This window comes from Mustela lutreola, chromosome 6 (genome assembly GCF_030435805.1).
Source record: "Mustela lutreola isolate mMusLut2 chromosome 6, mMusLut2.pri, whole genome shotgun sequence".
Classification (NCBI taxonomy): Eukaryota; Metazoa; Chordata; class Mammalia; order Carnivora; family Mustelidae; genus Mustela; species Mustela lutreola.
Genome location: NC_081295.1, coordinates 62,260,066 through 62,287,117, shown reverse-complemented (window position 1 = coordinate 62,287,117; position 27,052 = coordinate 62,260,066). Strand labels below are relative to the sequence as shown.

General features: G+C 36.5%; 1 protein-coding gene across 1 annotated transcript; it reads left to right on the top strand.

Annotated features, from left to right (window-relative positions):
- On the top strand, positions 1-27,052 carry LOC131834598 (short coiled-coil protein-like). Its single transcript, XM_059179278.1, has 3 exons — positions 1-110; positions 148-357; positions 26,890-27,052. Exons 1-3 carry the CDS (start codon positions 43-45, stop codon positions 27,050-27,052), a joined length of 441 nt encoding a protein of 146 aa, XP_059035261.1. The 5' UTR covers positions 1-42.

Sequence of the window (27,052 nt, the reverse complement as noted above, 5' to 3'; positions counted from 1 at the left end):
TCAAGGATTTTGTATCCAAGTTCTAAATGTTTGTAGCCCAAGATGGTGAATGCTGACGTGGATATAGCTGGTGCTAGAAAGCAGGTGGAACTGGAGGAAAAACAACAACAATAAAAACAAAACAAAACAAAAAAAACACCCCACAACTTCTCAAGAAGTGTTGGACCTCCAACACACACCTAAAATACTTTCTGCAAAAGTAGATGCAGTTAAGGAAGAAAATATGAAGCTAAAATCAGAAAATCAAGTTCAGGGACAATATATAGAAAATTTCACATCATCTTCTAGATTTTTTCCAATATCTGACACAAAAAACAAAGAAAAGTTAAGAATTCGTCTCCTTTCTGTTTTATGGAAGTGCCGCCAATCTTTTTTAAAAACTTGGATCAATTCCAAATGTTTGTGGCTTAATTAAATAGTTTTGAAAATAATGTCAGATCTAGGCAAAATTAGGAACATAATAGAAGACTTCCATGGGTTTGTGTATTATTATATTAGTTCATGAAAATGTGCAAATATTGCATAGATACTTTGTAATTAGTAGTGCATATATTTATGGAACATGAAAGTAAATGTTTGATCAAATTTGCTTTGACTTATAGGGTTAGTGCTCTTTTATTATAGGTATAGTAAGAAAAACAAGAGAGTAACCATTATGTTGTGAAAAAGTTGGGCTAAAATCATGTATTGAATGCACAACTGTATATATCCTATCCACCATCTTGTGCTTCTTCTCCGTTTGCTTCTCTTTCCCATTTCCCTTCCCCTAAGGCAAAAAAAAAAAAAAAAAAAAAAAAGTTTCACATTTGTAAAAGTAATTTCAATAGTTAGTCTTCTATGAGCAGAACCTAAACTCTTATTGCTAAAACATAACCAAAATAAGATGTTTTCTCACTTAGGGCTTGCTGTATTTGGTAATAAGATAAAATTGTTGGTTTCTCTAATCAATTAAAAACATACCTATAAAAATGAAGATTTTTCTTGAAACTGAGTTGTAAAATTGGGGAGATTTATTGTTAAAAGTTTTCTCCCCTGAAACAACTAACACAATATATGTTAATTGACTTTAATTTTTTTTTTTTAAAGGCAAAACAAAACAAAAAAGTTCCTCTGGTACAAAATAATCCATTTGGTATATGAAAAGATAAGCTCTGGTTTTGCCTATGTCTGAAATATGAAATTTTGAGGAAAAATAGAAATGCGATGGGAAAGTACTTGGTAAAGAGTAGTAACTAACTCCAAATGTTTTTAATCCAGATCTGTGTTACCTCTGGCACAGATGAGATCTTTGGGGGATATACATGAAAGTGGATTAAGCTGGACTAACCTTATATAAACTATATCTAGAAGAGAATGGTTATAAGAGCTTAGACTCAAGGTTTATTTGTAGTACCCAGTAGATCAACTTTTGCAAAATCCCTTAAGAGTGAGTTAGTATCAAAATCATGAATAAAAAGGGAGAATGTTACATGTATACTAATTGATTCTTTCTTGTTATTTTATTTCATTTCTTCTCCAAAAATTTTCTGTGAACTCTACTTCTTTGCAAACTTTTAGTTATTCTTTTTTTTTTAAATTTCTGATTGTTTCTTTTTTTTGTCATTTTATTTTATTTCTTTTCAGTATTCCAGAATTCATTGTTTATGCACCACACCCAGTGCTCCATGCAATAGGTGCCCTCCATTAAATACCCACCACCACACTCACCCAACCCTCCAAAACCCTCAGTTTGCTTCTCAGAGTCCACAGTCTCTCATGGTTTGTCTTCCCCTCCAATTTCCCCCAACTCACTTCTCCTCTCCATCTCCCAATGTCCTCCGTGTTATTCCTTATGCTCCATAAGTAAGTGCTCATGGATTGGAAGAATAAACATTGTTAAAATGTCTATACTACCTAGAGCAATCTATACTCTCAATACCATCCCAATCAAAATTCCACCAGCATTTTTCAAAGAGCTGGAACAAATAATCCTAAAATTTGTATGGAACCAGAAGAGACCCTGAATTGCTAAGGAAATGGTGAAAAAGAAAAACAAAACTGAGGGCATCACATTGCCTGATTTCAAGCTTTACTACCAAGCTGTGATCACCAAGACAGCATGAAACTGGCACAAAAATGGACACATAAACCAGTGGAACAGAGTTGAGAGCTGAGATATGGACCCTCAACTCTATGGTCAAATAATCTTCAACAAAGCAGAAAAATATATACATTGTAAAAAATGCAATCTCTTCAATAAATGGTGCTGGGAAAATTGGACAGCTACGTGTAGAAGAATGAGACTCCACCATTCTCTTACACCATACACAAAGATAAACTCAAAATGGATAAAAGACCTAAATGCGAAGCAGCAATCTATCAAAATCCTAGAGGAGAATGCAGGCAGTAACCTCTTCGACATTGGCCACAGCAACTTCTTTCAAGATATGTCTCCAAAGGCAAAGGAAACAAAAGTGAAAATGAACTTTTGGGACTTCATCAAGATCAAAAGCTTCTGCAGAGCGAAGGAAACAGTCAACAAAACAAAGAGGCAACCCATGGAATGGGAGAAGATATTCGCAAATGACAGTACAGACAAAGGACTGATAACCAAGATCTATAAAGAACTCCCCAAACTCAACACACACAAAACAGATAATCATGTCAAACAATGGGCAGGAGACATGAACAGTCACTTCTCCAAAGAAGACATACAAATGGCTAACAGACACATAAAAAAATGTTCATCATTAGCAATCAGAGAAATTCAAATCAAAACCACATTGAGATACCACCTTCCACCACTTAGAGTGGCCAAAATTAGTAAGATAATAAACAACATGCATTGGAGAGGATGTGGAGAAAGGGGAACCCTCTTACACTGTTGGTGGGAATGCAAGTTTGGAAAATAGTGTGAAGATTCCTTAAGAAATTAAACTTCTTAAACTTTTGAACTTCCTTATGGCCCTGCAATTGCACTACTGGGTATTTACCCCAAAGATACAGATGTTGTGAAAAGAATGATCATCTGTACCCCAATATTCATAGCAGCAATGGCCATAGTCGCCAAACTGTGGAAAGAACCAAGATGCCTTTCAATGGATGGATGGATAAAGAAGATATTGTCCTTATATACAATGGAGTATTATGCCTCCATCAGAAAGGATGAATACCCAACTTTTGTATCAACATGGATGGGACTGGGAGAGATTACACTTTTAGCCATTCTTTAACAATTCTTTAAACTTTAGGTAGATCTCATTAAGTAAGGAAATTAATATCAGAAATAATGTAATATTGTTAAATAGAAAAAGAAATCCATCAATCAGCTTATGGTTATTAGATTTGGGGTACTTTTACTCATGAAATAATCTTTTGTTTGTGTCAGTGTGAGATTTGATGATTGACTTTAGCTGTGTGAATGTATGCAATAGTCATATCATGAACATTTTGCATTCATTATGTGACCTAATTTGCAAACATTTAAAATTGTGTTACAATTTTGCTTTGCTGTTTAATAAAAAAAAAAAAAAAGAAAAAGAAAAGAAAAAACCAAAATCAGAAAACCAAAAAAACAAAAAACTGTTTCAGAATTATTGCAGAGTGCCTGCAGTTCTTGGTTGCCCTGCTTTGAAAAATGAAGAGGTAGACCAGATGAATGGTGGGAAGCAAAGCAAAGTTTATTGAGCCATATTACAAAATCTCCCAAGGGAGGGGACCCAAGAGGGTTGTCATTTGGCATTTAAATCTAGAGGTTTTTAGGGCCCTTTGGAGTGGATTGTTTTAATCTGATTAACTCTCCATTTACCTGTCACCCAATCAGTTTTGGTCCACACGCTCATTTGCCCATCGGGTGGGAATGGGTGGTGTTTGTTGTCTTGGGGACTAAGATGGCAGGCAGCTGGCAGATGCTGCCACTGCCATAAAGCATGCCAGCCACATGCTACCAGATCAAGTTCTTTGTTTAAATTATCACTGGTTGTTGAGCTCCACCCTCCCCCCCACCCCCAAAGTGTGTTAGGACACCCAAGGTCATTCCCTTCCTTTCTGTCACCTACAAGTTGAAAGTCTTCCCAGTAGAAAAACTTAAAGCTTAAAGCTGGGGCATGAGTAATGCTAAGAATAACAGATGGGGTCTTTTTCCTTTTAAGGGTAGTTTACTCCAAGGATGGAGGGGATCTTTGTTTCTGCCAGCCTTTCTTATAACACTCCTTTGTTAAATATAAAAAGCAAAAGTTCTTGTCTTCATAGAGGTTTATTCTTTTTGAGGGGTGGGGAGAAAAACAGGTAAGCAAGAACATATAAGAGCTATGGGGGGAGGAAGTGGCTTACTGTATTATAATAATAGGTGAAAGACCCCCATTAATAATTTGATGCTGCTAATGTAATTGTTAAGACTAAGATATGGATTTCAGGAGAAGGATATTCTTGACTGAGAAAACAGTAAGATCTTAAGGGGAAAGAGGCTTGCTTTTCACATTCAAAGATGTAAACATTTATTTATACAACAAATATTTCAATATTTTGTTAATGCCTACATGTGCTAGAAAGTGACCTTGGTTCTGATGACTCAAAAGTGAACAAAAACAGACAGGAGAGAGTGGTCAAGTGGTAAATGGACTTTAATTATATTAATACATATAAAATTATAATTGTAACACATAGTGTGGTGGGGGAGATTGGAGGAATGACAACTTCTAATAGAAGAATTTGAACTGTTTAAGCAAATTAAAATTGGCTTTGTAGCAGAACTGATACTTGAAGAATGAGTAGGATTTGCCGAGGTGAGGAGGAGAAAGGATATTAACCCATAAGGAAGTATGATCAGATTTGAGTTGTGAGGTCCCCCCGCCCACCCAGAAAGTAGAAAATACTGTGTGGGAAGTTGCTCCCAGAAAATTCTGGAGAAAATTGCCCTTTTGTATCATTCTGCCATGACCCAAGGTAAGTACCACCCCTACCCCTCATCAACCTGTCCTGGATATTAAAAATAGCCCAGGGTCTCCTGTATTGATTGAGAGAGTTGTTTGAATAAGAGGTAGGGTAAAACACTACCTTCAAGGTGAGGAAGAACTGTGTCATGAAAGGTGTGTCCTGGAAGAGTTTTGTGTCTTGAGCTGAGCTGGAAGGGAAGGTGAAGATTTGGTATCAGGGGAAAAGTGGTTGCTTTACTCATTGTGGAAAGAGTCACAGACTTAGAGATGCAAGACTAATGGTTTAATAATCAGTACAAGCCAAGCTGACTGTTAGTCTTTCTTTAAAAAATAATTGTGGTTTTCTCTTTCTTTTTCTTGAGTTTAGAATACTCAAGATCATCCTGCTCTCTGCCTCTATTATTTACATCCACTCCTCAAATCTCCTACACTGTTGTCCTTTTCCTATCTTTTACATCACAACCGGTCCTTTCCCCTTCTCAGAGTTAAACCTTTCAATTAGCCTTCATTGTAATTAGAGTTAGTCCATTGCTCATCCATCACTTCACTTTTCACAGTTTTATTTACCTGTGGTTAACCGTGCTCCTGAAGCAGATCAGTCTCTTTCTGATATATCGGTAAGGTCAATAGAAGCCAAACACTGGGTCACAATGCCTATGTTTTGTCATTCACCTCACTTCATCTCATCAGGTAGTCATTTCGTCATCTCACATAAGCACATGAAGAAGAGTACAATAAGAAACTTGGAGATAGAGACAGACCACATTCACATAATTTATTACGGTATATTGTTATAATTGTTCTATTTTATTACTGGTTATTATTAATTTCTTAGTGTGCATAATTTATAAAGTAAATGTTATCATAGGCATGTATGAATAGGAAAGAATTGTATATAGGGTTCAGTATTATCTGCAACTTCAGGCATCCACTGGGGGACTTGGAATGTTATCCCCCGCTGATAAGGGGGGCTATGGTACTATCTTTTAAACTAACTTGTTGGCCTCTGGTTGTGTTTTAGTTATCTACTCTTTAAAACAGATCTTATTTACTTAGGCTTCTTCCATGTCTGGTTCCTTTTAATTTCCAATTTAATTAAAAATACTTTTAGTATTATTTTTGTAGGATCTCATCTTGCAAATTATCACAGATTGTTCTTTCAACATAAAAGCTTATATTTGAAGAAGCAGAAAACATATTTATTTTAACTAGTCATGTAGATAAAAAATGACATATGAAAAACTAATTTCCTGTTATAGGTACGTATTTAAAAATATATATATACATATTAAAATATATGTATATGTACATATAAAAATATGTACATATACATATATATAGATAGATAGTTGTACATAAAATTTTCTGAAGCAAAGGATTTGGCTTATTCAGTATCCATACTCAGCACCCAGCTACAGTCTGGGGCCATAAAACATGTTTAATAAATTATTACATACCTAACAAATGGGGAAAGGGCAAATGAAGAAAGGTCTGCATTGCAGATCCCATCAAAGGCTGGGATCTCATAAAGGGATCATGATATTTTATGTGGGTTCTGTTCAGATTCATTCTTGACAAAGTCTTTTTAAATCAGTGGTTAAAACTTGGGTGTGCCTCAGTATCACCCACAGGGGCTAGGTACAGCCTGGGCCCTGCACCCAGAATTTCTGATTCAGTAGGTCTGAGGTGGTTAATATCTAACAAGTTCCCACGTGATGCTGCTGTTCTGGGATGTTGCTTTGAGAACCATTGCGTTAAATGTAGTATCACAAAAGGATGAGGAGATAGGAAGAAGGACTGAGACTTTACTGGTCCCTTGACTAAGCACATATTTTTCCTCTTGCAGTCTGGCTCTCTACTCAAGTCAGGCTGCAGAATCTCCTCTTGATTTTCATCTACTGATTTCAATGTTCATCTCAATCATGGGTAGTAGTAACATTTTTGAGGGGAGATTAACATTTGATTTCTTTTTTTCTTTTCTTTTTTTTGAAACCAAGAACACAAACATAGAAGATCACAGTTTCCTCAGGTTTTGCTACTCTGATACAGGTGAAATAATCAGTACCCCTGGGTCTTTCAGAGAAGTGAGAAAGAAGTTATAATAACTTTACAGATGGAATGAACTAAAAAAATAATGTGTATGTAATAATTTTATGAGGTAGCACATCAGATCAGGAAGGGCGGAATTGGTTATTTAATTAAATTAATTAAATTACATTTAATAAAGGGATTGAGAAAATTTGTTGACTTTTTTCACACACATCAACATATACTCTAATATAATAATTAGATGTTTAAAAAAGTATAGAGACTTGAAGAAGATAAAGGTTCACTTTAAAAATTCGAGTTTATTTGGATAATTTATTTATCTATAAAGTGTTTAAGTAGTGTCAGATAGGAAAAACTTTTCTATTTTTTTTTTTTTTTTAAGATTTTATTTATTTATTTGTCAGAGAGAGAGTGAGAGCAAGCACAGGCAGACAGAGTGGAAGGCAGAGGCAGAGGGAGAAGCAGGCTCCCTGCGGAGCAAGGAGCCCGATGTGGGACTCGATCCCAGGACGCTGGGATCATGACCTGAGCCGAAGGCAGCTGCCCAACCAACTGAGCCACCCAGGCGTCCCAGGAAAAACTTTTCTAAACAGGAACCCATGAAGGCAACCATGAAGGAAGATTGACAGTTTTGAGTAAGTGAAAAACTGAACAAGCAAATATACACAAAGAGGTACTCTGTCAAAAACCACAATAAACAAACCTGCTGTAGAAAGGAAGAAAATTATTACAAACTTTCTAAAGTATGTTTTAACTCTTTATATCACAGGGTATTGGAGACTTTACCTTTTGACAGATTTCAAATAAATTATTCTAAGGAAGAATTTATGGAGGTACATAAATGGACAATGTAAGGATATACAACACAGACTGCGAATGCCAGCAAAACTTTGATAACAACAATAGAGAATTGGATACATGAATGGGGGACAATGCTGGATTAAAATATCAAAAAGCAGCTGAAAGATTGTTGCACATAAATACTGCCTGAAAAATATGGGCACAATGTAGCATGTAATGAATAAAAAAAAAAAAAAAAAGAACAGGGCACAAGATTACATGATTCTCTTTTGGTTTTTAAAATATCTGTTTTCAGGATATAGATTAAAAAGAAGAATCACAACTTTTGAAGTGTTTATTTACTTCTGCATTGTAAGATTACATGTGATTTTTTTTCCTTTTGACTTACCTGTTTTCTGACTATTTTACAACAAACTTGTGTTATTTTTTAAAATTAAACAATGCGAAACAGTTTGCACAACTGTATTCTTTTTTTCTTATAAGTAATTACATAAAAGTCCTGTTAACCCCATCTTCACCCTCAGCTTTGAATTCTTTCATTATGTAGAGGGGAAAAGTTGAGAATTTATCTCTGGGTCCTTAGGAATTTTCTCTATGCAATTCAAAATGGATTTGATTGGCTGGCCAATATAAACCCCACTCCATGGCCTTCCATTCTCTCTGTCCTAGTTGCTATGTGAAGACATAAAAATATGTTTCTCCATGTTGGTCAGTAGAAAATGTTTCAGATCTAACTGTGCTCCTCTTGCATCTTTCTTGCTTAATAACCCTCTTTCCCTTAATTGAGAAAGAAAAAAAAAAAAGGATGAAATGTAAAGAATTGTATTGGTTTGGAAAATACTTCTAGAGATCACTGTCTCCAACTGTGCTTGTTCTTGCTGTCTGTTATGGTCCATTAGATAAACATGGTGTTCAACAGCCAGGCGGTTGTTGATATATTTGGCAACACTGATAATGTGATCTATGTTTAGGAGGAAGTGGATGCGTCATTCTGTGGGGGCATAGGTTTTCTGAAAGTAATTGTTCCTTTCCCAAGGAAAAGTTAGTTAGGTCATTGAACTTTAAGTTTCCCTATGAGTTTGAGTATTTTTAATTTGTCATCTGTACTTTTTTCTATTGCTGTTATTAGAATTTTAGATTAATCTTTGGGCTTATTCTCAGAAGCAGCAAGTACTAACTGACATGAAATGCAAACCTGGTCACTTCTGACTTTTAGGGTATAATTAGAGTAATAAGGAAAATGAAGTGTCTTGTTAATCTTAGCATATTTCTTAAATATCCATCAATCACAGCTTTTAGTGTTTTCATTTGTGACCTACAAGTTTAAAAGCATACATAGAAAAGAACTTTATATCTCAAAGTTTTTTCTCACATATATATGTCGTATATACATGTAGTCTGTGAGTGTGCATATGTATATATAATATATTATATATGTTATATATGTGTACATAGACATAATCTCTATGTAGTCAGTGTGTGATGTATACAAACACACACACAGAATGTAAAGACTATATGTATGTATGTAATATATACACACATGTAGGTAACATATATTCATACATATATGTATGCACAGACTATACATAGAGAGACCATATATACATATGCACATGCATAAATGTTGTGTGTATGTAATGAAAGATAAGTGGAAGAAAGGAAGACCCCCAAGAGGAAACCACACTTAAAAGAATTTTATACACCCTGGAGGGAGACCTCTACCCCTTCCCACATGATAAGTAGATGATAAAGACCTGATTGGGTGACTTAAAGGGTTAATCAGATTAAAACAGCCCATAAAAACTACCACATCTAAATGCCAAATCCGCCACCTCCCCATTTGGAAACTCTGTATCATTGCTCCATAAACTTTGCTTTGCTGCCCAAAACTCTTCATTTAGTCTACCTCTTCACTCTTCAAAGAACCATAGGCACTAGAAATCCTGTAATACACAACACACACATAGATATTTATATAAATATATAAACATATATATGAATACTATGGTGTATATATATATATATATATACTTTTTCTTTATATATAATCCCCATAGAAGGGACTTGAATACATTTATCAAATAAAAATTTGGACATAAACAGGCATGAATTAGGAGAAGGAAAGGAAAAGTGAATTGGGGGAAATCGGAGGGGGAGATGAAGCATGAAAGACTGTGGACTCTGAAAAACAGACTGAGGGTTTTAGGGGGTGGGGGTTGGGGGATGGGTGAGCTTGGTGGTGGGTATTAAGGAGGGTACATATTCCATGGAGCACTGGATGTGGTGCATAAACAGTGAATCTTGGAACACTGAAAAAATAAAATTAAATTTAAAAAAAAATTTAAAAATGAAGACAAAGGACTGAGATTCAGAGAATTAAAAAAAATAATAAAAAAAAAATAAAAAGGCTTGAATTCTGGGACAATGGAATGTCTTATTGTGTCCAGCTGAGTTCTCAACATCTTCAGTGATAAATTTCTGAGCTCTCTCTTAGAGGTGATTCCATTATCTAACAGTTTTCATTGGGAGGAAATTTCCCAGATAGGCTTAATGTTCCTCTTCTCAACTGATTCCATTAAATCTTATAACCCCCACCCCCCACCTGAGCAATTCCTCCCCTCTTGGCATTTACTTTGTTACAACTGTAACAGTGCAAGCAGTGGAAGACAATAATCAGCTCTTCAGCTGTCATCAAGTCAGGATATTTTTAGCTCTTCTGATCCTCCTTTTTAAGTGGTATAGGTATGGGTACACACATATGCATATCACACGTACACGTAGTCACCATTGTGGCTTTATTTGGTGTTTATAGAACACCCAAATCTTTTCACTATTTCAGATGTGCTATTACCTAAATTACATGAGAATCCATTTTCAGTTGCCTATTTTGTGAATTCCTTATGTTCACAAGTGGCCACTGACAATGCACTAGCTTCCACTTGCATTTTATAAAAGTTGGTTATATGTGACAGGTCAGAGTCTAACAATCCCTCAGCTCTGGTGAAGGTTGCTTATGACTGTAGTTTGGGGTGGAGACAATGCAAAGAAAGTACAATCTGTAATAAATGGCTTCAACCCCATTCAGCTCCATTAGGAATGGGAATTTTTTTCAAGGGGAAGATAGATATTTTTATCCATCTTTTAAAAAGCGACATTCGAAATCAGTTATGGTAGTTGGGACCTATAGTCTCTACTATCATGACAGCAAGCTGTTATTATTTTTAAATTATTTATAAGTATTTTCCTACCTCATGCCTTTTATTTTTACAGAGTACAGTTCAGGGTTTTAAAGCTAGCTCATTGATGAGGAAAGAAAATGAAACTATGCTCACCCTTCTGCCCATCTTCTCTTTTTCTTCTTCTGGCCTCCATCACCCTTCCTCACTCCCATTTTCCTGCTGCTCCTCTGTTCTCTTCCCATTTTCCTCCTGCTCCTCTGTTCTCTTCCCTTTTTCCTTTGCTGACTCAGATCCCAGGTCCTCCGTTTCCTTCTCCCTTGTCTTTCCCTTCTCCCTATCTGATTTTTTCCAGTTCTCCTTTGAGGAGATTTATTTTTGACCTTCAAGTACCATGTTGCTGTTGGTCCTGGGGTTTTCCCCGCGCTGGGGATTATTTCCTGGGCCCTTCCAGGGGGAACTCAAAAGTCTGAAGGAAGGATCTTTTTTTCTTACCTTCAGATCACTTCTGTATCTTAGCTCGGTCTGAGTACTAGATGATCTAGACTAAATGGAAAAGATTTCCTGATTTCCTAGGAGAAGTATTTTCCTAAGTATCAAAGATCAGGCTTGGTATCTTTATTTATCTTTGCACTCATTAATCTCAATCAAATTCTACTCTGTGCATATAAAAACAAATGAAATTCGATGCAATGACCTTAGAGGATTTTGGTTATGACAAGCCTCTTTAAAATATACTCAATGACACCTCTCTAATTAGAAGTAATTTATTTTACTTTATTTTTTTTTATTTTTTTATTATTTTTTAAAGATTTTATTTATTTGACAGGGAGAGACACAGCAAGAGAGGGAACACAGCAGAGGGAGTGGGAGAGGGAAAAGCAGGCTTCCTGCTGAGCAAGGAGCCAGATGTGGGGCTCGATCCCAGGACGCTGGGACCATGACCTGAGCTGAAGGCAGAGGCTTTAACCCACTGAGCCACCCAGGCGCCCCTAATTAGAAGTAATTTAAAATATATAGGTATCTTAAAAAGCATATTTATTTTGAGTGAGAACTGGTGTGTTCTGTTATTATTTTTTTTTAAAGATTTTATTTATTTATTTGACAGAGAAAGATCACAAGTAGACAGAGAGAGAGAGAGAGAGAGAGAGAGAGAAGCAGGCTCCCCGCTGAGTGGAGAGCCCGATGCGGGACTCGATCCCAGGACCCTGAGATCATGACCTGAGCCGAAAGTAGTGGCTTAACCTACTGAGCCACCCAGGTGCCCCCTGTTATTATTTTTTAATCATGAAATATTCAACCTTTGTCTAGCCATCCTAGGCCTATTCTAAGAACTGTGAGTGTTGTACAACTTATTATGAGTTACAGCATTCTGAAATTTGAAATTGAGACCACAAGCACAAATGACGATATATTTTTTGTCCCATTTTTATTGTTCAGCCAGGTATTAGGAATCTATTGTTATGTTGATGGAAGGAGAGCTATTGTTAAAAACTCATTAAATTATCTCAACCAAGACTGCCTGATAACTATTTTGGCCATTAGTAATTACCAAATCAGCTAGGAAAGTCGTTTTTTTTTCCATTTTGTTGATTCAGTGAATAATTTTCACATCTGTAATTTACATTGCAGGGCAGTAAGGCCGGGTCTCTATTGCCAGAAAACTTGTTTGTGTCTGTGATTGCTTGTATCTGTACCTTGTCTCTTCCCCATCTTAGCTGGATGTCCTTGGGAAAGTCATTTAGCCTTTTTTTGTTTGTTTCCTCTCCATAAAAAGAATAAAAACATAGAATCAAATCAATAGGGGCATTTTCATGACTAAATGAGGTAATCTATGAAAGCACATTGAATACTACTTAACATGTAGCAAGTATTATGATGATAAAGACGGGAGTCCGGATACTGCCAGACATCCCAAATAACTGTCTTACAGAGGAAAGTCTCCATACATGTCAAAGATTAAGACTCGTAGTTTAAAGTTTAAGGAATCTGTTTACAAGTAGGGAAAAGAAGAACAAAACAAAACACAGTTCCTATGGGCCCATTAAATCTCCGTCTTCTCTGTTCAAGTCCAACCCCTTTAATCAGTTACCACGGCACACTTGTCAGCTGACATACCTGCAAGGTGATTCACCTTATTCCAATTAAACTAGATCGAGATTGAAAACAAACAAGCCAACAGCTGGAATGTGACATGTGGGTCAGAGTCTTCTGAGTCTAGTGGGGTAGCTCAGCATAGATCAGAATGCTCTTCAAAAACCAACAACCAACGGGCACATATCTCTCGGCATGCTTAGAGTCTACGGGGCCAAATGGTGGAGTATCCTGGCAGTGCCAAAAATTCTTCTTTGATGACACAGAAAAGAAAACTTCTTTCAAAGTAGTTATGCAACCCGAGAGAGCACAATGCATCCACTGTGTGCATCCTGGGGCTGTCTATGAACACATTATTTCTATATTTTTCTCTGCTGTAAATTTCAACACTGAAGACCAATATTATTTCAAGTAAACACTCTACTTTTTCTTTGTAAAAACATGCCACAGAGAGCACAAGTTATTATTTCTCTATTCATTTTCTTGGTTAAAGTAGAGATTTATATTTTAATGGTCAATTATATCAAAATCTGAATTTGCTATGTCTTTTTTTTTAACATTTAAACACTCTTTGCACTGTTTTATTTTTTAATACTCAAATATAAAAATAAAGTTTAGAAAATATAAAAACAATTGCTCATCTTATGAATTCTCATTAGGGAAGGAGTTTTTATTCACTCCATACTGTTGGCATTTCTCAATGTCTGTAATCATTAATATTTTTAAAAGCTGCCAACAGATGCTTACAACATTTCTTTTAGATACTATTTCCATCAAAGACAGATTTCAATTATCTCTTTAATTCTTACTATCATTTCTCTATTGTTTTTGAAGTATTGCTAATTCTTCCATGTTCATTTGTATTCTGTAAGATTCTTCTTGTTTCCAAGCAACTCTCCTTATAAAGTGACTTTTTTTGTGTATAGATGATATATTCAGAACATAACCCTGCATGTAAGTATACATATTTATATATGTATTTTTAAAAATAATTTTCATGAAACTATTTAGAAAGAAACCTGAACTTTGGGGAGAGACAGTTATTCCTGAAAGCTCTCAATCTGTGCCACCCCAATTACCTAAAAATTTCAGTTGTCTCTCTTTCAAGGACATTTTTTTTAATGATTTTTTTCTCTTTTTAGAAGTGATTCAGGTCATCGAGATAATTCTTAAAACAGAAAATGTAAAAGAAGAAAATAAAAACGTCCCCAAATAATCATGGGATAACCAAGGCAATAAGGTGCCAACTCAGTAAATGTGAACTTGTATAGTAGTTTAGCATTGGGCAGATAGCCAAAGAACCAGTGAGGCAACCTGCTGATTTGATGCAAATGAAAAACCCCAATGACTCCTTATGTTCATCTTGACTGAGAAAACCATTAGAGATTTCACTTCCACTTTCCCTTATGAAGCATATCCTTGAGACTGACACATGCAGAATTTTTAAGAATATATTTATGTAAAGTATACAATTCTTCCGTGAAAGCAACTGCAGCTAAGACTTTAAAGAAGTGTGCTCAGGGTGGGGAAGGGAAATATATGAGTAGAGACTTGCTCGTTTATGACTAAGAAGTAATCCAGCAGAGTAATGATGAGTACACAGACTCTATCAGAGGGCAGCAGAGACACTTGGAAGTTGTGCCTTTCAGGGTCAGGTCATCTTTCTCTGCTATGGTCTCCTCATCATCAGAAAGGGTATATCAGTATCAATCTCTCTCTCATAAGGTTGTTCTAGGATTACATAAATTCAGCTTCATAAAATGTATACAGTGCAGAGCGCCTGGGTGCCAAAGCGTCTGCCTTCGGCTCAGGTCATGCTCCCAGGGTCCTGAGATGGAGCACTGTGTCAGGCTCCCTGCTTAGCTGAGCATCTGCTTCTCCCTCTCTTTTTCTCCTATGCCTGCTTATGCTCTCTCTCTCAATAAATAAAATCTTTATATATATATATGTATACATATATATGTATAAATGCACACACAAAATAATACATATTATTTTGTGTATATATTATAATATATTATTATATATAATAATATATATATTATTTTGTGTGTGAAAATATATATATGGTACTCCAAACAGTGTCCAGTGTTTATGTTCTATGTAGTTTTCTTTGTTTTTTAAAAATAGACTAATTTTTAAATCAGTGTCAGGTTTACAGGAAAATCTCTGTACTTTGTCAGAGATTTCCTATATACCCCTTGTCCCACACATGCATGGCCTCCCCTATTACGTACATCATTTACCAGAGTGAATGTTATATTTGTTACAACTGATGAACCTACCCTGATATGTCATTATCACCCAAAGTCTATAATTTACATTAGGGTTCACTGTTGCTGTTGTTCATTCTATAGGGTTTCACATATATACATTAGGACGTATACCTTAATAATAAAAAAGTGGCTGGAGTGTTAGGGGTTAACTTGTGACACTTTTGGGGGGTTGTTAATGAAATTCCTTTCCATAAAGAAACTGGTAATTCTCCCTCAAGCCCCTTCACCATCCACTGAAGGTTATGATGAGGGAGTCAATTAGTGGTTAAACATACATGACCTCATGGGGAAAAATGCGGTTTTTGTAAGAGGAAATCATGATGACTGGACTATTATGGTTCTTTGTAAGGTCATGACAAATGGGAAAGACACAGATAAAATTTAAACCATAGTAAAACTAAAAGTCTTTGTATTGATGAAGATAACATTTTGGTATTGTTGTATTTTGTAGGAGACTAATTAGCTTTTAATGAATAGCTTGTGGTAAATTCTGACAAAATAAAATGTATTATTTTGGAGAAAGGGGAATAATGATATGAAACTCACTGCCTAGAAAGAGAATACGTTGGAAACATAAATTAGTGTAAGATCAATTTAGATAAGTTCATAAATTACTGATTAGTGGGAGGCAGAGATTTACTCACTTATACCCTGGAGTAGATACCCATGCAAATATAACCAATGTCTATATCTTTCAAGGTGCTACTTCTCAACAGGCTACTATACTAACATACTAAATGTGCTTTTCCTCAGTCACCTGAAACAAAGCCATACAGAAACAGGGCCGATGGACACATGTTCTAGAAAGGAAACTACTAACAAAAGGGGTTTGGATTCCTTTGAATATTAAAATCTTGACTACAATCACTAAGGGAAAATGATGATATAGTCACATTAGCCCAGACCTAAAGAAATCTTTGTGTAATAACTATAGAAAAGTACAAATGCATTAAGTGAAAATACTGGCTCTACAATAAGAAATAACCTAATCCACAGGCTGAGGCTCCTTTCTCCTGATCTGCTCTTCATGAGTCCATTTTCATGTCAGTCAACATAACTGCTAATCTAAAATGACAGTCTTCTTCCTCTTCCTCTTCTCTTCTCTTCCTCCTCCTCCTCCTCCTTCTTCTCTTCTTCTTTATGGTTTTATTTATTTATTTGAGAGAGAGCACAAGCAGGGGGAGCAGCAGGCGGAAGGAGAGGGAGAAGCTGGCTGGCTCCCCGCTGAGCAGGGAGGCCATTGCAAACCTCGATCCCAGGACTCAGGATTGCGACCTGGATGTAAGGCAGACACTTAGCTGACTGAGCCACCCAGGTGCCCCTAAAATGACAGAGTCTTCTTTAGAACTGGAGAAATTCATTAATTCATTCAGCAGATAGTTCCTGAGCATATACTACACACGGAAATCACACGTCTGAAAGTGGGCAATAAAGACAAAGCTCATGCCCTCCTCTAGCCAAGAGAAAATAAATGCTGGCAGTAAGAATGAAAGAGAATGTTACAAACTTGGCTAGCATAAATATGTGTCATAGATTTAGAATGCTCTGTAATGAAGTTCTGATATTCCTTATCTATTTTTCTCCACTCAGCTTACAGTGAGGGCACTTACAGAACTCTTGTCTGTGTTCTGCTATAGTGTGAATTTCTTTTCCTTCATTGTCCAACATGTGCACATGCCTGGTCTACACGGACAGGGTGGGAATGCATGTGCACTTCTGGGTAATTCTCTGTTTCATATTCCTAAACTGAGATTGAACAGATACTGGAAATTTTTGTTTCTGTTTGTGTCACTTTCTTTGTGTGTACATATGCAAGTACTCAGGGCTTAGTATCAGTTGAGTCCTTTTAATGTTATGTTGCTAGAGGCTTTGCTTCCTTCCAATATGCTACATGACATGTGGCTCACTTGCTTGCCATATTTATTATCCAGGGAAATGCTGGTCCCTTTCTCATGAATATTCTGTGGCCTGACTTTCCTACTGCATGGCTGTGTAAGGAGAGTAGGACAGTTAAACATCATTGGACTGACAGGATCACTTCCTGCCTGATTGGAGTCTAAGAAGAAACACCATGGAGCTTCACACATGGAATGACCACCCTCTGGCTAACACTTAAACCCGCTGTTTCCCTCCTCCCTGCCTTCTCCTCTTCCCCCTCCCCCCGCCCCGGGATTCAGCCACCAAAGTGGTGTCCCATTTACTCATGCCCAAAGGTATGTGGCGTGCACTACCAATAGCTGCAATGAAATATTATGCTTTCTGGAGAATTGCTGTGATCGTTTATATCATTTCTTTTTAAAAATGTACCTATAGCTCTTAAAGTAGAAAGAGAAGGGAAGGGGGGGAAGAAACTGCATCTTAGAGGTATTTGGGTTGCTTAATTTTTTTCATTCTTTAATCATCACATTAATATTTCCTTATAATGCACATTTTAAATAAAATAAAACTAAGGGTCAGACAGGTTGACTAATTTACTCACATTGCATGGTGAGGAAGCAGAGCCAGTGATCTTTCTGCTACATAGTAAGTTCCACAGTGTGTTCAGTAACACTAGCCAAGAAACACTGCATTAATTATATGAATGGATCATGTAGGGTAGTTTTTGGGTCTGAATGCATGCATCATTGGCATACCTTTTTTTTTTATTTTGTGTGGAGAAATGGAGATTTATTAACCATTATATAAGACTAAAGACCAGATATTAAAAAAGAAAAAAAAAAGATGTTTTATAAATGTGTAAATGTTTTCTTTGGAATACACTGAGATAGCCCTTAAATTCCTAATTCCTTTCACTTTACCTTTCTTCCACATCTGAATCTTAATTACACATTTTTTTTTTATTGAGGTAACAAATTCCTTCCTCTAGATGTGTGCCCCACAACAACACAGAGCCCAGAACATAAACAAAGACACATTTGGGAGCTCCTGCAGAGACCTATATCCAAGATCAGCAGATCCTGCAATTTGCTATTTCCTTCTGCCCCCTCCCCTCTCCTCAGATGGGGCTTATGTAAGTCCCCCTGGGGCAATGCATGTATGGTTTCAGGGAGAGGTCTGAAAACGCTGGCTGGAGCTGTTATATTAGACCACAGTAAAAGAGTAAGTGGCTAATACTTAATGTTCAGCAAGCTCATTTATTGAATCCCAAATATTAATAAATGAGTGCAATCGACACAGTTTGACACCAACACTTTGGAATTTATGACTTGTAACCGGAGAGGGAATGATTCTGCCAGAGCATCTTTTCAACTTTTTAATATAATTGGGAAGCTTGAATCTGCTAAACTGTCTATGAATTTCCTGTATTTGCCCCAATTTGCTCTTGAATGTCCACAAAGCCTGGGACCTCATATAAAACTTTAGGAAGGGGTTTGGTAGTATAGTTTTTCTTTTAATAACTGAAACTTGCTATAGCGTGCACTACAAATTCCAGGCAGCTTTGTATCATTAGAGCAAAAGCCATAGAAATGCAGCTTCCTATTTTCACATTGTAACGTTCTATATTAAGGACCTCGAATGAAGAAACACACATCAGATGAGTAGTTTGTCCTTTAAAGTGAAAAGCTCCCTTAACCAGGACATTCAGAACCTTCCCAAAATGGACTTGTTTTCAGCTTGTTCATCTTTTCCTCCTCCCGACTGTTTTCTAAAAGTTCCATGTCCATTTTTGGTGACAATTTATTATTTGAAGTCATCTTCCAAGGGAGAGCAGGAAATGTCTTTGTAAAAAAGAGTCTGAAGCAAACTTTGTGTGCGAAACAAATGTATCTCAGATCAGTAGGGACAGTTCCTAAGCAGACGGTGTTTTAAAAGTTTGCCTGAAAGAATGTTTGGAGCCTGGAACATATTTTTCATAGAAATATTATGAATGGTTGTTCAGTTCTAAGGTCAATGCTTGGAGGCCATGTGTCTCGTGGAGTAGCTGCACTATAGAACTGTTTTACTCATACTGTTCTGTGATAATTTAGGGTACTATTATGGCCATAATACCCTCAAGACAGTGGCTATAGGGTGCTGGGTAGCATCATAAGCAGGATAGAATAACCCAGCTACAACAGCAGTGAGCTGCTATTATTCCTCACATAAGGGGTAAGGACTAAGACATGAGTGTGTAAGTTAGAATAGTATATGGTTTTAATGATGATAATGATCTGCTCAAGTTGGTAGTGCCTTTTGGGGTAACTTTCCACCATTTTTCTTACTAACTTACTTAAGAGTCTTACAGTGTCAGCAGTTTAGATTAGGTCTGTGTTATGATTCAGCAGCCATAGGATCCTGGGGAAACACCTATCCTAGGAAAATATGGCCGGCGTATGGCTTATACTTTCCTTCTCTACATTTACTTGCTTCCTGCTTCTTTAGGACTCTGTGCATCTGCCTCTCCCTATCTCTGGGCTGTGGCCCAGTGTTAGGGCTTGGATTGTACAGCGCACTGGTCAGCTAATCATGGTTTAAGCAGACTTCTTAGGTGGTTCGAATGTGCTCCGAGATGAGGAATGACTGGACTGGAACTTGTGCACTTAAAGAGTATCTGGTCCCTATTGCTTCACCAACAACTAGCTTAATTTGCTGTCTGCCTACCCTCCTTCTACATTTCCCACTGTCATAAATCCTTCTCGTGCTGCCCTGAGTGAACATGCTGGGAGACTGTCCTTTTTTCTCTTAGACATCTTGTAGAGACATAGGTTTGGTTCAGACGCTGTGCTTTGGCTCCATATAATTACACAGCATTTCCTTTTTTTTTTTTTTTAAGATTTTATTTATTTATTTGACAGACAGAGATCACAAGAAGGCAGAGCAGCAGGCAGAGAGAGAGGGGGAAGCAGGCTCCCCGCTGAGCAGAGACTCCGATGTAGGGCTTGATCCCAGGGCCCTGAGATCATGACCCGAGCCAAAGGCAGAAGCTTAACCCACTGAGCTACCCAGGCGCCCCATACACAGCATTTCCTATAAGGAAAAGCCTTCCTTCCTTTGATTTGCCATCTGCACCATTTATACTCAGGATGGTAATACAGATTCGAGGGCAAAACATAGTTAATGAAAAGAACAATAAATCCTTTGTTGAGGGGCTGGAAACTACCACAATTTGATTAAAATGTGTAGCTGTATTAAATCAGTAAATCTCCGTTTCTGATTAGGCCAAGTAGAATTGCCCAGTTGAGAAAAAGCAGGATGCTGGGTCCTGCTCTTAGACACTGGGAGTGGAGGCCGATCATATTTCAGAGGGGGACAGTATGAGCATCAGAGTTAGCAAAAGGAAGGGCAGGGGGAAAAGATATCTTACTAGCTCCACAACTGCTTTTGACAAGTTCTCCTGAGGTCTTTTGCAGATCCAAAGTTCATGGCTCAGTTAGTCTTAAGGCCCTCAGTATCTAGCATATTGCCAAAGGATACTTAGTGCCATTTTACCAATCATAAAGATAGGTTAGGCAAAGAGAAGTGGATTAAGCATTTGTAATAAGTGCTTCTTAAACTGCAATAGGGAAATCATTTCGGTGGGCAACAATTAGCGTTAATGGAACAGAAAAAGCGGTACAGAATAAAATCCATCCAAGCAAATCCCAATGGGTAAGGATTTAATTTATTTTTTGGATTTCTCTTTCAGTGACGTAGATGTGTATTTTGGGTCATGAAGTAAAATGTGTCTTTTACTGAGGGTCTTTTTTTTTTTTTTTTTAAAGATTTTATTTATTTATTTGACAGAGAGAGATCACAAGTAGGCAGAGAGGCAGGCAGAGAGAGGAGGAAGCAGGCTCCCTGCCGAGCAGAGAGCCCGACACGGGACTCGATCCCAGGACCCTGAGATCATGACCTGAGCCGAAGGCAGCGGCTTAACCCACTGAGCCACCCAGGCGCCCTTTTACTGAGGGTCTTGGTCAAAAGTTTTAAAGCTATTGGTCTATACTAATAGTTTAGGTAAGATGTATAAAAATAGTCATTTTTTATAGGCTTGGATTAGAGGAATAAGATCTATGGGTACAGATTATTGTCTCTCAGGTTCTATACCTGCAGCAAAAGCTGGTTTCCTCAGGGGGACAGAAGCCAGTAGACTCAGGATAAGGAATTAAAGGTATAAACTGCTCATAGGCATATATAAAATAGAACCACTTGTCCTGTGATATTATGTTATTCTGTAAAAACTGAACTCTTTTGTAAATCAATAAGCAGCACTGTTAAATAATAAATTATCCAGATAATACCCAGAAAATATTTGCCAATATTATTAGATAACTTCTCATTAAAACTCATTCTTTAACCTAATCCCCCCCCCCCTTTTTTTTTCTCATAGAAATAAATACAAACTTTCAGTCTGAATGATTTTTTTTTTCTCTCTCTCCTTTGGGCCAGTCTGCCACTTTTATATTTAGTTTTCTTCTTCTGTCTCCTTTTCCACAAAATTCTGTTTTCTTCTCTCCATGGCCTTTTGCTCCAATCAGAAGGGAGAGAGAAATGGGATGGTCTTTTTCTCTCCTGATGATCTTTTTCTAATCAACAGTAATTTTCTTTCGTATAAGTATTTCTTCCCTCCTAGCCCCCTTTGAAGCCTGAAGCTAGTATAAAAGCTAATTTGAAATTAGCATACAGTCGGGTTCCTTATTAGTCTCTATAGGCATTTTTTGCAGTTGTATAGCTTGGTCTGGGTCACAGATCCCTGATAGAAAATTGCTTTTTTTTTTTTTAAGTGCCCGAGCACATATTTCTTTAGAATGTGTAAAAATATTGTTCAAGGAACAATATGGTGATTAAGGAGAGATTTGAATAGATTCCCTCATAGTCAGTACACTTAACAACTTTCTTTTCCACCCAACGTACCTTCCAGGAGAAATAGTAAAAATGACCAAAATCCACTCCTTTCAAAATTAATGGTGAATATGTCCTGATCAAGTACAGCCTTCTGTTTTCACTATCTGTGGGGAAAGCAAGTCAAAACAGATTTAGTATATAGAAAATGTCAGTGAATTAGACCAAGCCTTTTCTTTACAAGATTCTTCTTGAATTATCTATACACATTTTTAAAATTATAACATTTATATTTAACTTATTGTCACTAATACCTATATGAGAAAATTTTACCTTGGGGTCCATTTTTCATCTGAAATATTACATATAGTATGTGGGTATCTGGAGAAGTTTTTAATGACTTACTTTTAGTTTTACTTTACTTTAGTTTTTACTTTTAGTTTTTAATGACTTATTTTTTAATATGTATAATTGATAATTGGAGTGGAACCACCTTAAAAGTTGATTTCTATGAGTTGTGACAATTATATACACCTGTGTAGTTATTATTTAAAAATATATATATATAAAAGATTTCCATTATCTGGAGTTTCCTGGGCACCTTTTCCAATCAATTTTCCACCTACCATAGTGTGACTACTTACTGATTTTTATCACTATAAATTAGTTTTGCTTATTTTTTAAACTCACCTTAATGAAGTCATATAATATACATTCATTTCTGTCTAATTTCTAATGTTTTTGAGCTTCATTATGTTATTGCATCTATCAATAGTTAATTCCTATTCACTGCTGAGCAGTGTTCTTCCATATGACTATATCACAATTCCACTATCCTCTTTACTATTGCCAGACATTTGACTTGCTTTCGACTATTATGAATAAGGATGCTATGAACATTCTTGTACATGTATTTTTGTGGACATGTCTTTTAATTTTGGGGGGGGGAGTGTAACTACCTAGAAGTGGAACTGTTGGTTCTTTAGGTAGGTATTTTAACTTGATTAGAAACAGATCTGTGGTATTTAATAAACTCTCAAAAAGATCTCTACATCCCAAATTTAATTTTTTTTTTTAAACATTGCTTTTAGGGCATGTGTGCAGATGTTTTTGGTTATTTTAAAGTCTTTTCTCACTTCTCCTCCTCAGGCTTCAGTTACTTTAAAATGAGTGCTGGACTGTGTCTTATGTCTATAATGCATTAGTGCATTGGTACATGTTGAAATGAAAAACATTTAATTTTAATTTTGAATAAATTCTTGGTAATAGCTTAATCACATAATAGATAAACTCCACTAGAATATAAAGTTCATGAGGGCAGAAACATTGTTCTTTTCACTGCTGTAACCCAAGCACTAGGATCCTAATTGCACAGAGCAGGTGTTCAATAAATAAAATGAGTGAATGAAGTATTAGAAATATGTTGGGAAGCATTCTAATCACTTTAAGAGTTTCACTTAATTCTTATAGCCTATCTTTGAGTTATTTCCTTTTTTAAACTCTTTTTAACTCTCTTTTTTTAAAGTGGAGAATTTCGGCCCAGAGAGGTTAGGTAACACTCCCATTTTCACATAGCAAACAAGCTAAGATTTGAATCCAGGTGGTGTTACTGCAAAGCCAACAATTTGAGCTCATTAAGAAAGACTGCATGTTTGTGTGTCTCTTGCTCTTTATGTTGTGTTTCAAGAAGCCTAAAATAACCTTCTCATATTTTCTAGCTGTATCTATTTGGAAGGAAAAATTCTGGAGAGGAAATTCCACTAACTGGTTTGGAATGGTGATTCTTCTACTTTTATTCTTAGAACTACATGAATTTTCCTCAAAATTACATTCTGTTTTATTTCTGTAATAGGAGTTGGGGGTCCCATTTCACTTTTATTATAGATGAAAGATATGAAAGTCCACCTACACAATTTTTGAATACTTCTGTTTTCTTTTATCTAATTTTCATTTGGTTCAGGTAAGGCTGAAAGTTTTGGTGTTTCTTATGTAGGTTAAGAAGAACATTGAATCCAAAGTATGTGTTTGCTGTTACAAAGGCTGTATTGTAGAGCCCTTTGGGGGTGTCATGGATTTGGGGACATGGTGATAGGGTAGTATCATTTTCCCAATTCTTAGCCATTCCTCATAATATGTTTATAGTAATGTAAGCCTCCACCTCTTCTATCTTTTCATGGGATAGTGTGGTCCCCTCTAGCTGCCGGAGAGGTTGATGATGGGCCAGTACATTCTAATGAATTGGCTTTGTCATCAGAGCTTACATTTGGTTACTGTTTCCAAAACTTATCCCTTGCTATTTCTGCAAAACTTCCTCATATCTGAATTATGCTTCTGCTTATTTTGATAGAAAAATGTCAGCAAGTGGATTCTGATTAATATTTATCTCTATGTAGCCAAACCAGGACCAGACAGGCTTCAAACTGGCATTTGTTAATGAAATTGCTCCTCAGTTATTACATTAGGAGGAGACGCCCCCTCTTGCTAAGACATACTGACCTAAAATCTCTCCAAATGCTCAATGGCCTCCCACGAGTGCTTTAGAGGCAGTTCTCTTTTCCTGTATCGAGCCAGCGATAAATAAGTTTTGAGGCTGGAAAAGAGTGACCAGAAATTGGTTTGTAAACCTAAATGTGATAATCATACCTGCTTTTGCCACAGTAAAAATAAAGGAAACCTCATTTAAACCTGAAGGGTGAGATTTCATGTACTACCACTCATAATACTAAGCAGATCTTGCACTTCCCCATATAAAGAAACTTACTTTACATACCTCAGTAGAAGGAAAGAAGAATTTGTCATTGACCAGCCAATGATAACTCAGCAAAACAGCCCCACTCACTTTCTCCTTTCCCCTATAGAAGCAAGCCCCTCTCCTCTGTTCTTCAGAATTGTCTATGGTTTGCCATAGTTTGCTTTTCCCAAATTGCTGTTCTTCTGCTATCCCTGAATAAACTAATTTTTCTGGTAAAATAACTGGCTCTTTTGCTTTTAATATCAACACCATTGATAAAAGAAAATTCTCCTATCAAAATTTTGTGTGCTTACAACGTTTTGACAGAATGTTTTAACCATGTAAAAATTGTCCGTCCCAAGAAAAGCCTAGCAGTCCTTATCTTCTTAGCTTGGCTAACAAAGTTAGTAGATCTGAAATTCTTTAAAATTAGGTCCAATTTCTTCTCCAAGGATTGGGATGCAAAACAGTCCTCAAATCATTAATATTTATCATTCTAAGTGACAACTAAAGCAAGATTTCTGAAGCAATAGTCCCAAAGAAAAGGGCTATGAACCAAACAAATAAATTGTTGTTGTTGTTAATCCAGTCACTTCCTTCTTCCTATAGAATAGTCCACAAAATAAACCCAGGGCTGTTGTTTTACTTAATACTCTCAAATGCCAAACAAGATTATGATTCCTTGCCTATGATCTCCTGTAATTCTAACCAGTTCTGTGAAAGTGCAGAGCTGTTTTGGCATTTCACGTTTCTGCTGCTTCATCATCAAAGCCAAGCTCTCTCGCTGCAGCCTCTTACCACATTCATAGCACAGACGTCTCTGAACAACCGTGTTTTCAGTCATCTTTTCAACAGAGGACTCTAATCGCGCGATTCTCAAATGCCATACCAAATTTAGGTTTTGCTGACACTTCTCTGATTTTCTAGGATTTAAAACATTCTCAAATAAAGTCTTAAAGCAAATGATGACAAGGTGTTTTCATGCTTATGTAACCCATCTCAGAGTTATTCCAGACTCAAGATGGAATCCTAACCCTGTACCAGATAGAAGAGAAAATAGTACATTATTCTGGCAATCAAAGTAATAGTGTTTTCAGGTATTCAGTGTCATTCTACTGTCCAAAAGGAAAACCAAAGAACAAGAAGTTAATGTGGATGTTTTAAAATAAAGACATATAAATGCTGTTTTTGCTTGAATTTTGAATATTTTTTAATAATTGAATTTCTGTGCAGTAGAAATAAGGGGACTCCATGAAAAACTCTGTTAGATTTAGCCTGAGAATAGAGGGAGGACCAGTGCATTTTTCTTAGGTGACAACTCCTTCAGGGGACATTGTCCAAGAACTACTGAGAACCAGAGGTTGAGGTCTGAGCTGGGAGAATTAAGAACATGGTTGACTCTGTACATGCAAAATAAAGAGAACAACTCACTAAATATTTTCTCCAACACAAACTTTAAAGGACTTACCAAAAAGCACTTTATGTACTGAGTCATTAACTTTGTATGTATAGATAGAGGTTGTGTGTTTAGAATTATTTGTTTGCGGAATTTGAGGTGATAATTTCAATGGGGTTGTTTGACGTGTAAATAAATTTGAGTAAAGCTTCAATACAATATTTATATAGCAATTTAAGGGTAACAGATGTTTTTATATGTATTATTCTTTTTTTATCCTTCCCATAAGACATTGCAGTTAGTTCTAGATTATCATTCTTAATTTACAACTGAGAATACTCAGGTTTGGTTGCCCAAAACTATATAGCTAATAAAGGTGACAACAGTGTCCCTACTTAAACCTACTGTTGGAGAGGTCACATATTGAATCTCTTTATTATATGTTCTGTTTTCTTTTTTCCTGCTTCTTATGTTTCTTTTGTATCAGACATTTTTTTTTTTTTTTTTTTTTTTTTTACAATTCTCTTAAAATCATTTGAAGACTTCAGATCTTGCTCCCACGGCGTGATCTTTCTCCCAAAGGGCTTGAATATGTGCGTGTGTATAGGGTTACACATCTTGTTTATTCTGTATGGTTTGTTTTTTTGCAGATATAGGATGGTGTACCAATTAGATTGCATACTATTTGACTTTAGGACTCTTAATTCAGATTAAGACTTTGCCTGTATTATGGCATGAGGCAGATGAGAGCTGGACTGTGCTGTCTAACTGGGCTTGTCAGATACTGGGGACTGACCCAGCTGGGACCAGTTCGAATGCTAGAGCTGGTGCATGAGGCCCAAGTTTGGTTTCAAGAATTTTCAGTTGAGTAA

Excerpts from the sequence above, each read along its gene's own strand:
- LOC131834598 (XM_059179278.1), top strand. The coding sequence starts at position 43 with ATGGTGAATGCTGACGTGGATATAGCTGGTGCTAGAAAGCAGGTGGAA. Across the intron at positions 111-147 it reads CTGGAGGAAAAACAACAACA|TTCTCAAGAAGTGTTGGACC; the intron begins ATAAAAACAAAA and ends ACACCCCACAAC. Across the intron at positions 358-26,889 it reads CTCCTTTCTGTTTTATGGAA|ATTAAGACTTTGCCTGTATT; the intron begins GTGCCGCCAATC and ends CTCTTAATTCAG.